At 34.1% G+C, this 16,239-nt stretch overlaps 1 protein-coding gene across 4 annotated transcripts in view; it reads left to right on the top strand.

Moving 5' to 3' along the window:
- The window catches only part of TRAPPC8 (trafficking protein particle complex subunit 8), an 83,526-nt gene that overhangs the window by 25,007 nt on the left and 42,280 nt on the right, over positions 1–16,239 (top strand). For all 4 annotated transcript variants that reach the window (XM_045849653.1, XM_045849652.1, XM_045849655.1 and 1 more), the window contains 3 exons: positions 2,550–2,650; positions 5,853–5,958; positions 15,622–15,753. In XM_045849653.1, the coding sequence (XP_045705609.1) occupies positions 2,550–2,650; positions 5,853–5,958; positions 15,622–15,753 (339 nt within the window). The remainder of the gene's footprint in view (positions 1–2,549; positions 2,651–5,852; positions 5,959–15,621; positions 15,754–16,239) is intronic.

Below are 16,239 nucleotides of genomic sequence, written 5' to 3'. Positions count from 1 at the left end.
AAGGGGAAAGAGAGGGAGAGAAACATCAGTGTGCCAGAGAAACCATTGGTTGTCTCTCACATGTCCCAGCTAGGGACTTGGACCACAACCCTGGCATGTGTCCCACCCAGAATCGAGCTGGTGACCTTTTGGTTCACAGGGCATTGCTCAGGCCAGGCTTGAAAATCTTTTAAATTTGCTCGAAATGTTTTGTTTTTTTCCTGATGCAAGACTATATATTGGTTAAGAACATGTACTATGGTATAAGACAGACTGTTCTCTTATGCAAATTACTTAATATTTCTGAGCTTCAGTTTTCTTGTCTGTTAAGTGTGAATCTTAATGGCATAGGATTAGAGAAGGCAGAAGGCATGTAAGCTGCTTAGCATGCCATTTTGTAAATAATAAACTGTAAGAATTGGCTGTGTTAGTTTTTGTAATTGATATGTAAACACTCGGAATTTTCTATACTTGTTGATAATCTTTTAGTACTTGTGAAAAACTGTAAATATATGTATAATCTGCTTTCTGTGCTTAGAAAAAAGTAAAACTAGCACTGTAACTTTTTACTTAACCTTTTTTAAAATGTGTAAGCTTATAAACAGAAGTGTGAAGAACAAAATGTGTAAGAACTCTGCTCCATTGTGTGGTTATGTAGGTATTTGCTTGATTGCTCTCTTTGCATTTTTTAACACTGTGTGTATATATACAACTAAAACGGGTAGCTTAAAAATGTGAAGCTAAAATAGCAAAATTATATTACTCTTTTCTATATTTTCAATGAAAAAGTCAACTAACTTAAAAAAAATTTTTTTAACTTTTTTTTTATTGTTGTTCAAGTACGGTTGTGAATTAACCTTTTAACCGTCTTGTTCAGGAACGGAAAATATGCTGTATTCAAGTGTTTGAAAAATTACATGAACTATCCCTGTTTAGACATTCTCTGGTCTTTTACTATAGTTATCAAATGTAAGATAATATGAAATCACACATACGTAATGTTATTTCATTAATACCTTATAACATAAGTGTACCTCTACAATCATTAAATTTTACATAATATTCCTGCAAATTGAATGTTTGTATATAGGCAAAATCTTCTAAAAGTATGGCAAAAAAATTTCTATGATTTTATGGCACTTAGGCTTTTTCATTTTTATCTACAGTATGATAAATATTGCATTTAAGCCATTTAGACAAAGATAATAGTGGCAGCTCTATGAGAGAGAATAGTTTAGCACTGGAAAATAAAGACATATCTGTTATAATATATGCACATGAGAAAATCCTTTTAGTCTGTAATGGCTGCCCTAAAATAATAGGCCTTGGGGGAAAATAACATCTCTATCTTTGTAACCAGAACACAAACAAATGCATAAATAGTAAATATGTATTTTTTGTGCAATACAGGGTGGAGCAAAAGTAGGTTTACAGTTGTGAGTATATGAAACACAATATATTCTTTTACTATCTTTATTATTGTGTTCTGTAAATTACATATATAACATATGTAAATTTATTATGTATTTTAAAATATTAAACCAGTTAAGAAAATGTGGTATATAATATTTTGTCATATGGGTATGACACAAGTTTCGTTAGGTTTGTTCAGTAAGTTTGGGAACGCATACGGTGGGGTGCTAAGGATACAGAGGTACTCGGAAACTCTCAGTGTATCAGGTTAACGGCTTTAAACACATCCCAATTTTAGATAATTAAATTATTTTTATATTGTTTTTGCATGTGTGTTTTAAAAAATATAGAGAAATACATTTATTCATCCTAAAAGTAGATTGGCATTAACAGTTTTTTCTCTTAATTTATGAAGATTTCATTTAGTTCTCAAATTTTCATTAAAACTTGGTTTGTATGAGAGTGCAAGTATGGACATAGGATATTTTACTAAGAAAACCAAACCTGTATTTTAATCTTCTTTTCTAAGTCTTTTAGTACCATTGCATATTATTTAAATTATTAACTAAAGTTACAGACTTTGACGAGAAGATGGGTTTTGAAGATGAAATAAAAAGACCCAGGAAGTTCACAGTAATATTGGTCTAAGAAATGTGTTTTGTGTCTTTTGTTATGGTACAGGGTATAAACTAGAGTGTGAAAATAATTGAAAATGTGTATAGTGTAACCTATTGTGAACTTTGTTTTCATATTTTGATGCCAACAATGGGAAAGAGATGTATTTTATTTTGTCTCTCTCTGTATGCTCCTATCATTGGTCTGTTTTCTACTCACTGAGGAATAGGAATAACAGTGAGGAAGTGGTAGCAGAAATCTTAAGCCAGACTTACTTGGTAGCTATATATGCCCTAACTCAAAGTGTTTACTAGGTCTTCTTGAAAATCTTATTTAAATAGTGAATGACAGACTTTGGAATTTGACTGAGAATTTAAAAATTAAAAGTATATAAATGTCTTTTAAGTCTGTTTATCGTATGTATGTACATGTATAAAAAAAATCCTAGCAAATGTCATTGCATTTTTTAGGTTTTGTGAATGCTAAACCACAAGAATATTTCTCTCCTTTTGAAATAGTATAAGTAATATCTTTTCCTTTAGGAAATGGCAGCAGTGTCAGCATTTCTTCAGCCGGGTGCACCTAGGCCATACCCTGCACATTACATGGATACAGCAATCCAGACATATAGGGATATCTGCAAGTAGGTGACTAGAAAATTTATGTTCTTTCCACTTAGAAGGAAATTTGGCATTTATATTGTTCCTGGATATAAATGTTTCTTTGTTTTTCTTACAAGCTCCTAAATCAGGTTAATATAGTCAGAGACAAAATGAGGTAATCTTTTAAAACTAGTGTTTTACTACATTGTCCTTTCCTATTTTGTTTGGATTTGTGGTTAGGAATTTGTTATATGTAATGTTGAGACTACATGTTATAGTGAAGGTGATTTGTATTGTGGGAACATCTAACCTTAACACTGGAGTGTTAAGTGTTAACCTTAACACTGGAGTGTTAAATGACTAAGCCAGGAGTTAGTCATTTTGAACTTCATTTCTAAATAAGGCAAAATACAAACAGTTAAATAATAGTCCAGACAAGAAAATGAGAAGTGTGTTGTGCACATAGTGAGTTCTGTTAGAACCCATTACCTATAATGAGACTATGAACTGGTCCAGAAGTAGTCAGGAAGTTTCATGGGATGTTTGGAGAATAGACCTGGAAAGAGAGATGGTTGGGATTTGATAGGCATTAAAGGCAATTCAGAAACTGTGATTGGAAAGGATGGTTTGGATGCAGCCTCACTAAAGAAAGGGAATAGCCCTTAGCTAGTTTGGGGGTTTGAGAATATGAACAGTGTTGAGTGGTAAATTTGGAAAGATGGTTTGAAAGAAATCAGTGTGAGGATCCTTAACACTCTTATTATTTTTTTTAAGCTATACTTAAGAGTTATGTAGTAGTAAATGGGGAGTTACTGAATATTTCAGTGCAGTCTTGACATAATAAAAGTTGCTTTTCAGGAAGATTAATCTGACTTTTCTATGTAGCATGCATGGGTTGGAAGATGAGTTGCAGTTTTGTCCTTTATAATGTTGTCCAAATGTAAGTAGTATTAGTCATGATGTTATGTTTATGGCACAACACTAATAGTAATTAATTTTTATTGAATGTTCAGCATTTGCCACTATACCAAAGTAATTTACATGCTCATTTAATTTTAAGCCTATAAAATGGTGGGTACTACTATTTTTTTAAGATTTTATTTATTTTTTTAGAGAAGGGAAGAGAGGGAGAAAAAGGGAGAGAAACATCAATGTGTGGTTGCCTCTCATGTGCCCCCCACAGGGGGCCCGGCCTGCAACCCAGGCATGTTCCTTGACTGGGAATGCACAGAGCATTTGGAGAGATGCTTGTGGAATGACGCAGAAGAAAAAGGATAATACCTTATGACCCAGACAGCCAAAATAGCTTTGGCAGTCCAATCTAGTCATCTTGTCCACAACAGACTATATTTATGTCTAAATATGCACTTACTATTATGCATTTACCTAATAATCTTCATTTCAAGTTACCATAATTGGTAAGATGTATCATGAATTTAATAGATATTTTAGGATAACTAGAAACACTACATTAATTATATATGTCAATTTTAAGAAGCTCTCTGTTTCAGAAATATTAAGATGTAAATCAATTTTCTTAAAATACAGGAATATAATAGTACTTTTGCAATGCTCACTTCTTCATATACCAGGTTCCACTTTTTAACTGATGAGAGGTCCTATTTATTCTGTGCTTTTATATAGGGGTTATGTCATAGATACTCTTGAATCCTCAGCATTTCCACTGTCTCACACAAATGATTTTTTAAAATGTTGCTTGAATTAACAGATTATTGAAGTCCTGGACTTGGTAGCCTTGTGACTTAATAACTGACTACATGGAGAAATGGATGCAGAATCAAACATAAATACCATATTTTGCTGTGTATAATGTGCAGTTTTTTGCCCAAATTTTTTTTTGAGGGGAAAAAAAGGGGGCACATTATACATGGGTAGTACCTGAAATACTTTGTATTTGTTCTTGTGTTTTGTAATTATTTGTCACATAAAATTTCTTGTACCATAATATGTTAAAAAATAAATGCAAAAATTCCTTTATAATACAAAAACATGTATCCAAATATAAATAAATAAAATTTTGAATTAAAAAATTAAAACCAAAGTTTTTTTCCTGAAAGTTTTGGCCAAAAACATGGGTGCACATTATGCACAGCGAAATACAGTAAGTGGAATGATAGTGTTAAGATTTACAACTGAGGCATATTCGAACATATTATATGTGAGTAGGAGTTAGTCTTTTGTGTTCATTAATACATTCTTAGTTAATTCACAAATAACTCTCTAAGAAAACCATGTTATGTAGAAAGTTTATGGTAGAATCTACAATATTTTTTGTAATTTTTGAAATTAGTAAATTCTGTTTTAAAAATACCACTCTTCAGAATGACCTTCAGGTTAGTAATTTTTGGTTGTAATTTTAAGATCAAGGGGTGTTTTTATGTAAGGATTAGAAAGTAAAAAGAGAAGAACTTTGCTGCTATTTCTCAAAAAAAGGGTTCCATCTTGTAATTTCACAGTAAGATTATTTTCATTTATATTTATTATTTTCAAGAATGAATAATCCAGCTGTAGATTACTGATGGTAGTAGTCCACAGAGAAAAATCGAGATTGTGTTTTCACAAAGATTTTGCTCAGGAATCAGTCAGGTGACACTGGCCTCATGTTATCTGTAATTGAAACTTCTCAGTGGTACTACTGGAGGAAAAAAAGTCTAAATATTTCTACAAACTAGCCAGTAAAATGAAACACGCATAACCAAGAGTTTTCTTTTTCTTTTTCTTTTCATTTTTTTTATTGTTGTTCAAGTACAGTTTTCTGCCTTCTTCCCTCACCCCTCCTGACCACTCCAGCCCCCCCTGCCTCCCTCCCCCATTTCCACCCCCCTTTGTTATTGTCCATATGTCCTTTATAATTGTTCCTGTAAACTCTTATAACCAAGAGTTTTCAATGAGGAAGAAGAAATATGAGTGAAATGTTTGTATTAATTTCTGTTCAGAACAAGTTTTATTTGGTAAATAGCTGCTGGTTTAGACACACTAGTTAAGTTTTAGCTTTTTTATATTGTATTCTTACCACAAAATTACATGATAAAATGTTCTGATGAGTAATGACAATTCTTAGGAGTTCTTTTTTTTAACCTTTTTGGTAAATGGAAAACAAGAACATGGATTTCTTTTTACTTGAAAATTAGAATTGAAAACTTCTGTTGAACAGATGGTTACTATGATGTATTAAGATTATATTGTGGTGCTAATTATATTTTTCTTGTCTTATTTTTTTAGGAATATGGTATTGGCTGAAAGATGTGTATTGCTTAGTGCTGAAATCTTAAAAAGCCAAAGCAAATATTCAGAGGCTGCAGCTCTTCTAATACGGCTGACCAGTGAGGTACTGAAACTGTGAAGTATTTGTTTTAATTAGTGTTACTTCATAATTTTTATAAAGTGTTTTTGAGAGGGTGTGCAAAACAAAATTAGAGGGGAATCTTGGAATTTATAACATGGCTATTTTAGTTAGTTATTGACATTAATTTTAAATGCAATGTTTTATAAACTGGTTTTATTTTATTTACAGATTTAAGTGTACATTATTATTAACCACAAACATGTGTTGTACATCTTCTGTGAATTAGGTTCTGACCTATGCATAACAATATTTAAAGTAATAAGCATGTGTATCATTCCTAATGTAAAATTGATACTTAAAAAGAGTAATCACTCAGGAACTTTTAATCTTATTTTACTAATATGAACTTAAAAAATCACCTAAGGATTAAAAAAAATCTATATTATGAATATTTAAAAAGGGAGAAAAAGCAATCCATTTATAGTTATTATTAAAGGTTTATAATGCATTATTAAGTTGCATTGCGTATACAAGCTTGTAAAGAATGGTTGTAGTTGCTTTAAAGTATGGTTAAAGACACATTTTTAGATGAAGGCTTAAGAACAAAAGAACAAAATCAAACCCCTCTTCTCTTTGCCCCTTAAATATTAATGCAGTGTACACTATGGTTTCAGTCCTTGGATCACTCTGTACTTTTCACTCTATACACTTTCGGGGGGTGATTGGTTCACAGTCATGATTTTCAGATCTGTCTCCGGCCCTGACTTCTTGAGTTTTAGATTTATATGGCTGACTGCCTTTTAGATTACCAACTTGGGTGTTTCTAGTGCACCTTAAAGTTGACATATCAGTTACTAACTTCATCAGCTTTCTTACCTTTATAGATTGTGATATTAAATTGTCATAACCACCCAGCTCCTCATTTGATCAGGGCAGAAACTAGTTGAATGCTCCCATATTCTCTTACCTGTCAGTAACACAATTGGAGGGTGCTGGTGAACTTTTTAAATATGCATTCTTTTTATATCTCCAAATATTATACTTCTCTCTCTTTTTTAAAAAAATCCTTCCTGCTACTGTCCTGGTTCATGTCCTTTATGTCCTTCTCCTGGTCCTTTCCCTCTTTCTTCACCTAATTTACTAGTCCTGATATCAGTTAGGTCCTTCATATAGTCATCCGCAATACACCAGGTTATTCTAAGTGTCTCTGTCATTCACTCTCATATAATGCTGTAAGACTTGACTTGTCATATTAGATTGGAAATTACATTTAAGCGGTTAGCTTTTGAGACTAGAGGTCTGTGTAGCCATCTATACTTTTATCTGTAGTGCCTAACACTGGGCTTGTCACATGGTATATGGTTTACAAATGTTTTTTGAACTGAACCATTAATTATTCTAAAAAGGTTTCTGTAAGATATAACTAATTGGGTTAATAGATGCCAATACAACGTGTAATAATTGATGTTGCATGAACACTGACCTCTACGAACAGTTGCCAAACATAAACTATTTGATAGAGCTGAATGTAGGCTCTTGGGTGTGTTGGTGGTCTGTATTATAATAAGTAATCTTAATTTGGGTCTGAATATGTTGCTGTGTTTTTTATCCTAGGGATTATCAGTGAATGTAAAGGAATTTATGGTTTAGGAGCTTGAATAAAAAAGTTTCTTAAGAGCAAATTCTTCTGTCTGCATTGTAACCTTGTTATTTTTTGTCATTGTTCTCTTTTCTTTTCAACTCTTTGTTTTCACCTTTCTTTTTCAAACCTGAATGATTTATTTTGTCATGAAATTCTAGCAAATTTATCATTCTTATTTACTGCTTTGGGGCTATGTGTGGAATGTTTCCTTAGAAATAGTGATTCTCAGTGGCCTTTTCTGCTGTACCTTTCAGATATATCTTTGCAATAACTTGAAAGTGAAGATTTCTAGGCATAACGTATATAAAATTGTTAAATTTTAACTAATAATTTGTATTTATTGTATGAATATTATTAACTAGAAAGGCTATATAATATCATGGAAAGTTCACTTCGTCTTGTGAACAGGGTACTGAGTTACATATTTTTGACATTCATGAATTGTTTCCTAAATTTTTGCTAATACCATTATAGCAAAAGAAAGCTCTGAGGCCTGGGTGAAAAGACTTGTACTTTGGCTTTGTATTTTGGACTGCAAGTTTATGGGCAAGTGAATCTTATGCTATGCTCTGGGATTCTTAGCATGGTAGAGCAATCCCACCATAATGACAAAGCATGCCACATTCACCACCACATAGGATAGTATGTTTGCATTTGATGTTTAAAACAAGATACTTTTCCTCTATTTGTGTCTCTGTTTCTGTGTTGAACATTTATTCTTGTCTTGTAGCCCTTTTGGTTTGTTACTTCATTTAAATACATTAAATCAGTTCTCAGGTATAGTAATGGCAGCAATTTTTATAAATTTCTTCAGCTTGGGAGAAACTGTTCTCATCTTAAATTGATCAGCTGATCACCATTCCTGTTTATCTCATAATTGTGCAAAGAAAAAAAAATCTTACAGCTACCCTTGAGATTTTATTTAGTTAAGTTTGTGCAACTGGTGCCTTTATCAGCTGTGTTTATTGAAGCCTCTAGTTTAGATGATTCCCCCCCACTACTATATTTATCCTCGTAATTTAAGATAATGTTTGCTTTTTCAGCTTTTGTTAAAATTATCTCTTGGTTGTGGGCAAAGTTCTTAGGCTGGAGTTCTTGTTAAAGTGGTATCACATGTTTTTTCTTAGTTCCTTATAGAGTGTATATAATAGACTTGTCATAGCATAGATATGAACTACCAGAAAAGAAAATTTTATAGCTTCTGCTTTCTGGATAAAATTATCACTGTGAAATTCTTTTACTATTCTTTTATCAGCACTGATGGCAGTTGTCATTCTTTTCAAGGCCTTTTTTCTTTTTTCTTTTTCTGTGACAATAGGATCCTCTCTATGGTATTTTCTCTTTCTATTTTTTAAAATTATAGTTTATTGATTATGATATTACCGTTGTCCCAATTTTTCCCCCTTTGGTCCCCCTCCATCTAGCACCACTGGACTCCCTCAGGCAATACCCACACCTTTATTCATGTCCATGGGTCATGTGTATAAGTTCTTCAGCTAGTCCCTTTTCTATACTGTACTTGACATCCCCTTTTCTGTAACTACCTATTTTTACTTCTTAATCCCCTCACCTCTTTATCCTGTCCTCCACATCCTCTTCCCATCTGGCAACCATCAAAATGCTCTCTGTATCCATAATTTAGTCTCAGTTCTTCTCGTTTGCTTAGTTTGTTATTTAGTTTCAGTTGTCAATAGATATGTATTTATTGCTATTTTATTTTCTAGAGTTTTGATCTTCTTTTTCTTAAATAAATCCCTTTAAAAAGTTTCATATAATAGTGGTTTGCTGATGGTGAACTCCTTTAGTTTTTTCTTGTCTGGGAAGCTCTTTATCTGTCCTTCAATCTAAATGATAGCTGTGCTGGATAGAGCAATCTTGGCTCTAGGTCCCTGCTTTTCATGACTTTGAGTATTTCTTGCCAATCCCTTCTATCTTGCAAAGTTTCTTTTGAGAAATCATCTGACAGTCCTATGGGAATTCCTTTATAGGTAACTGACTGCTTTTCTCTTGCTACTTTTAAGATTCTCTCTTTATCTTTAACCTTTGGCATTTTAATTACGATGTGTCTTGGAGGAGATCTCTTTGCATCCATCTTGTCTGGGACTCTGTGCTTCCTGAACTTGCATGTCTGTTTGCTTCACCAAATTAGGGAAGTTTTCTTTCATTATTTTTTCAAATAGATTTTTCAGTTTCTTGCTCTTTCTCTTCTCCTTCTGGCACCACTGTAATGCGAATGTTGGAATGCTTGAAATTGTCCCAGAGGCTGTATATGCTCATTTTATTGGATTCTGTTTTCTTCTTGTTGTTCTGCGTGGCTATTTTTTGGCTCCTTATGTTCCAAATCATTGATTTGATTGTCACATTCATCAGCCCTAATGTTGTTTCCCTGTAAATTGTCTTTTATTTTAATTAGTGTATCCTTTGTTTTTAACGGGGTCTTTTTTATGCTGTTGAGGTCCTCCCTAAATTCTTTGAGCATCCTAATAACCAGGGTTTTGAACTCTATATCTGATAGATTGCTTATCTCCATTTTGTTTAGTTCTTTTTCTGGAGTTTTCATCTGTTCTTCTGTTTGAGCTGTTTCTTTGTCTCCTCATTTTAGCAGCCTCCCTGTCTTGGTAGCATGGGCTAATGTAGTAGCTGTCCTTTAGGGTCCAGTGGCACAGCCTCCCCTGTCATCCAAGCTGAGTACTTGAGGTATGCCATCCATGTGGGCTGAGTACACCCTCCTCTTGTAGTTAAGCCTTGATTGCTGTTGGCAGGTCAATGGGAGGGATTTAACCAGGTCAGTCAGCTGCAAGGACTGGCTGTGACTGCTGACCACCAACTTCTGTTCTCTGTGTAGGATCATCTGTGTAGGGGCATGGTGGTGGTGCTCTGACATTGTCTGTAGTTCTGTGCTTGGTGCACAGGCTGTGGGGTTTCCTGGGTGATACAGGCCAAGGTCAGCCTTCACCTGTGTTCTGATTAGGGCCACCCTGCATGGGATACAAAGCCATCTGCAGATGGCTGTTGCTTGTGCTGGGTTTGGAGGTTCCCAGGCAAAGCCAAGCTGTGAACATAGGCTAGCTACTGCTAGTGTCAGTCCTGGGGACCTGTACAGGGGTTGGGGGCTTGAGGAGGCGGATGAGGCGGATGAGGCCGAGGCCGAGGCCGGCTGATGCTTGTTTGAGAGGATTTAGGAAGTTGCAGAGCATGTGCCAACATTGGCCATTCTTATGGAAAAGTCACTGTTAACAGCTTGGGTGGGCGTCAGTTGGGTGGGGCAGAGACTCTGGCGATCTCCAGAGGGGGGGTCAGACAATGGCGCCTATCTGCGGGCTCTTTGACCTTGTGAGGGGAAGATTAAGCAAAGTAATAGTGTCCTCTACCTGCCTTTCTGTCTGGGGAAAGCTGTCCCCCAGCTCTCTCCTTGAGGTCAGACACTTCAGTTCCTGCCTGTATGCCTCTGGTCCCTTTCAAGCTCCTACCCCAGTGCTGGAGCTCAGAGGGAGTGAGTCTGAGTAAGTCTGTGTGTAAGTTCTTGTAGAGGTTCTTGGGAGTCCAGCAGTTTCTTCTACCCATCACAATCCCCACTGGTTTTTGCAGCCAGAAGTTATGGGAACTTATCTTCCTGGCATGGGAACCCTGAGCTGGGGGATCTGCTGTGGGGCTGGGACTCCTCAGTCCCGAGATACCCCTTCTGAACTTTTATCTAAAACACTTGGGTTTGTGATTAGCCAATTCAGCCTCTCCATGTCTTCGCCCCTCCTACCACTCTGGATGGATATAGTTTCTTTAATCCTGTAGTAGTCAGACTTCATTCAACTTGATTTCTAACGTTTCTGAGTGATGGTTACTTTATAATTTAGTTGTAATTTTGATGTAGTTGTGTGAGGAGGTAAGCCATGTTTACCTGTGCCTCTACCTGACGTCCCAGGGCTTTTTTTGTGTGTTGTTTCAAAGCAATATTTTTTCCACTTTAGGTGTCACTATAATAGACAGTGACTAACAAAGAACTAAGCTGCAATGAGATATGAATGGAGGATATTCAGATCTGCAAATTGATCTTTCTCAGATGACACTTTACTGAGTGCAAGAGTCAGATTGTGCTTTAGCTAAATTAATATGTGCCATGGACTTCCAGGCCTCCTGAATTGGTCAGTCCTTCAGTGTTAAGTTTGAGAATGCTGAGGGTTTACTGTGCTGGTTCTTAAACTGGATTGCACACACCATCAAAGATATCTATGGCATATTCCTTACATTATATATTAATTGGAATGTCCAGGATTGCTACCCATCTGAGTTCTGCAATTTAATGAAGCTTCCTTGGCAATTTAAAATATATATATGTATAGTTATATATTTATGCTATGTGTGTGTTTGTGTGTTATGTGTACATGCATGCTAGAAATAAACTTAAGAAATTTATAGGACTAAAAGAAGAAAATTGTGAAACTTCATTGAGAAGTCTAAATAAAATTGCACAACGAAGTAATTAGGAGGATGTACCTGTTCTATATGTTAAAATATATTCTAAGGGTATAGAAATTAAAACTGTTTACACTGATAAGAATAGACAGAGTAAAGTAATAGAATGAAAATTTAAATACTACTTGTGATTAGGTGTCATTTAATTTAGCGAGATGTGTTAGGTAATTCACTAAATGCTACTGTGACAGCTAATTAACTGTTTGGGGTTGGATTCCTGTCTTACTCTTTGCATGATAATATATTGGACTGGCCAAAAAGTTTGCTTAGTTTATTTTTTGTAATATAAAAGACATATTTTATTATTGTTTATTTGTTTATTTTAGAGAGATGGGAAAGGAGGCAGAAAGAGAGGGAGAGAAACATTGATGTGCAAGAGGTAGGGTGATAGGTTGCCTCTCACATGCCCCTAAATGGGCACCTGGCCTGCAACCCAGGCTTCTGCCCTGACTGAGAATCTGACCAGCGACCTTTTAGTTCGTGGGCCAGCACTCAATCCACTAATCCACACCAGCCAGGGTAAAAGATGCATTTTTCATTTTCACAATAACTTGACTGATTTGGGTATTTGACTATGTTGGCTATCTCCTGCATAGTATAATGTTGATTGTTCTCAGTTAATGACTTGATCGCTGTCAACTTCAGCCCATCTACTTGACTGTGAAGCATCATCCAGCAAGGAAATCTCCAGCACAAAACTTCTCAAACCACTTTTGAAATGTTTGGTGAGTCACAGCACCTTCACCATACACTGCACAAATCTTTTTGTGCATTTCAGCTGCATTTTTACCTTTCTTGAAATAATAAAGCATAATATGCCAAAAATGTTGCTTATTGTCTTCTATCTTTAATATTAAAATGGCTATACAAAAAGTCACCAATATTTTTTAAATGCATGCTGATATGAGACAATGCAATCTAACAAAATTGTTTCAAATGAAGTTAAAGAACACTAAGTACTACTAGAGCCTTCTTACAGGAAAAAAAAACTTTTTGGCCAACACAATAATTATAGCTGGATTAATTATAATGTGAAAAATAAAATCTGGAAAAAAAGCCTAGAAGAAAATACAGGGGAGCATTTAAAAAAAATCTAGTAATGATAACATCTTTTGCTAGTGTGGTGCAGTGTCCTGAAGTCATAAAAGCAAAGATAGTATGCTTGACTACTAAAGAATAAACTCTTTCATGTCAAAACTGGGAAATAATATGTGCAAATATTATTTGCACAAAGTCCTGATTTCGATTAAGTGTACAAAGGGTCCTTATAAAACATATAGTCACAAAAACCCATTCACAAAAGGGTATAAACAGGCAGTTCACAAAAAAAGTACAAAGACTTTTAAACATAATAAAAGATGAACAGGCTTACTATTAAAGAAATGTATGTTGAAAAACAAAGTCATTTTTTTTTCTTTTATTAAAGAGGTAAAGATTTAAAAAATGATCTTGGGCTGAGTAGAGTAGAAAAAATACATATAGCATTCTCTGTTGATGACAATATTTATTGGTAGTATTTTTCTGTAGCAGTTTGGCTGTATTGATTAGAATTTGAAGCATGTACATAGCTTTCATTACTCAGAAGTTCTACTTCCAGAAATTTGTTTAATAAAAATATTTTTATAATTACTCAAATGTGTTTAGAAGGATGTTCATTGAAGCACATTTTTTGTAGTTACAAAAGCTTGAAGCAGTATTAATTGGAGACTATAGAAATTCTGGTACATTTTATAATGGAATACATGTAGCTTTAAAAGAAATGAGAGATGTAGAGGTCTTGGAAAGATGTCCGTGATCCTAAGTTTAAAAAGCAAAATAAAGACTACTTTGTATGATACCATTTATTCATTAAAAAGTATATGTATTCTTAAAAAACTAACATAAGCACTCATGATAACATATGCATATACTATATGCATATATATGTATATATATGTAATATATACTAAGCTGGCAAATCAGATGAAGCATAGGATGGGAAAGAAAGATGCTCACTTTTTTTCTTCAAACTTGTAGTTTTTAAGGGAAAAAGTGTCTGTAGTTAACTTTTTAAAAAGAAAATATTTTCTAAATAAAATAAAGATGTTGCCCTGATTGGTGTGCTTCAGTGGGTTGGGCATCATCCTGCATACTGAAAGGTCATTGGTTTGATTCCCTCCTGGTCAGGGCACGTTCCTGGCTTGCAGGCCAGGTCCTGTGTTGAAGGGCTTGTGGGAGGCAACCAATTGATGTTTCTCTTATGTATTGTTGTTTCTCTCCCTCTTTTCTTCCCTCTCTTCCCCTCTCTCTAAAAATAAGGAAATAAAATCTTCATAAAATCACTTCTTTAAAAAATTAAAAGCAAAAGCAAAGCTCCCCAGCTCCCCCAAGTAAATCTGATGAATTGTTATAGAATTGCTTGTTAATTGTATAGTCTTGGTTTTTCCCACTTAATTAGCTTTTGGATCTTAGTTACCAGAAAAATTATCTGATTATTACTTTCTGTCATGAGGGAGTTGAAATAGATAATATCTACCATTTATACAGAATGCTTTCTAGAGTGTTTCCTTAGATCTATTCCGGCTCTAATATTTTATGATTGCTACAGAGATAGTTATAATAATGATCTATAACACTTTTTGATGTAACTATGTTGAAATTATTTCATTTAAAGTCAATGTTTTCTATTTTCAACTTTCCCTGGGGAAAATAATGGCAGCAGAACACATGGAAGGGCATGGTAAGTTCAGTTTGAGAATAGCTGAAAAACCTAGAGAAAGTTTTGGTGAAAATGTTGTTGATACTTGATCAGCATCCTTAAGTACTTTCTCAGTTATTTTTAAAGTAATGATAGCTTTTTCCATTGAAAGGTTGTCCTTGTGGGTAAGGATATAAATGCGGTATGTGTTTTTTGGTAGACATTGTTGTCAGAATCAATTGAGGTAGAAATAATTTGAGTTGTACCATTTATTAATATAACAGGTGATAGTCTTTGGAGGGGAGGCCTTCTGGACTTTTTAATGAAATAGCTATTTGGCTCACTTGAATTAAAGCAAAAAATTGAGAATACCTTTCAAATACAGTGCAACTTTATATAGAATAACATAAATTAGTTTATGATTTACACACATTCTGTTTTATCTTTCCTTTTTTTTCTTGGATGGATGGAAATGTTCTATTGGATGTCACAGATCAGTTTTCAGAAGAAATTAGATTGGTGTGAATCTATTTTCTTTCAGGGCTCTGTTTTCTGGTTTATGTTTAATGAGTATACCTGTAATAAATTCTCCGTTTGTATACTTTGTTATTTGAAAAGGGATTGCATTTCCTCAGAGACTTTTTTACATGGTGTATATCATAACCAGACATTTGGCTTTATGAAAAGTAAAAAATATATATATTTCATGGTAGAGAATTTTTTGAAAGGATTTTTTTTTTAAGTGTGCTTATTGGAAGAAAGAATCATTAAGATTGGAACCTCTTGATCTCTGCCCTCAGATACCCTAAGTTAAACATTGAATATGTTATATATTTTAAGAAGGTAAATGTTTTCCACCAATTATATTTTTACTTTTAATTTTGTGAAAGTAACCTTTTTTTTAAACCTTCAATAGGATTCTGATCTTCGAAGTGCACTTCTTTTGGAACAGGCGGCACATTGCTTTATAAACATGAAGAGTCCCATGGTTAGAAAATACGCGTTTCATATGATATTAGCAGGCCATCGGTTTAGTAAAGCAGGGCAGGTGAGTGCATTTTTTAAAAAAAAATTTGTTTTAATTTTTATTTGTTATTTATTTTATAAATGCATGTCATTTGTTACTTTTTTATGACTTAATCCTAAAAATGGTTACAAATTTTGTTTCAAGGTAATGTATTATAGTTTATGTGGCTAAGGGCATGGGATTTGGATTTAGAGAAATCTGGGTTTAAAGCTTAATATGCTTACACCTTGATTTTGGTCAAGTTGCTTCCTGGGCTTCCATTTAAATTTTTTATTTTTTAATTTATAAAATTCAGAATTTTGCCCCAATTTTTGTAAGGTTAAACCAAACCATATAAATGAAGGTCCTAATACAATGAATGCATTCAAGCAATTTTAACTATTTAGGAGAGGTTGAACTCTCCCTACTTCAGCTTTGGTCTTCTGTTGTCTCTCGGAGTGCTTTATTATGGCATTTCCTAAATATTAAATGAGTAGAAATCTTCTGTCTTTGGAAGCAGTTGGGTTG

Source organism: Phyllostomus hastatus, unplaced genomic scaffold (assembly GCF_019186645.2).
Source record: "Phyllostomus hastatus isolate PE091 unplaced genomic scaffold, TTU_PhHast_1.1 phas_contig_80, whole genome shotgun sequence".
NCBI lineage: Eukaryota > Metazoa > Chordata > Mammalia > Chiroptera > Phyllostomidae > Phyllostomus > Phyllostomus hastatus.
This window is presented reverse-complemented; position numbering and strand designations above follow the sequence as displayed.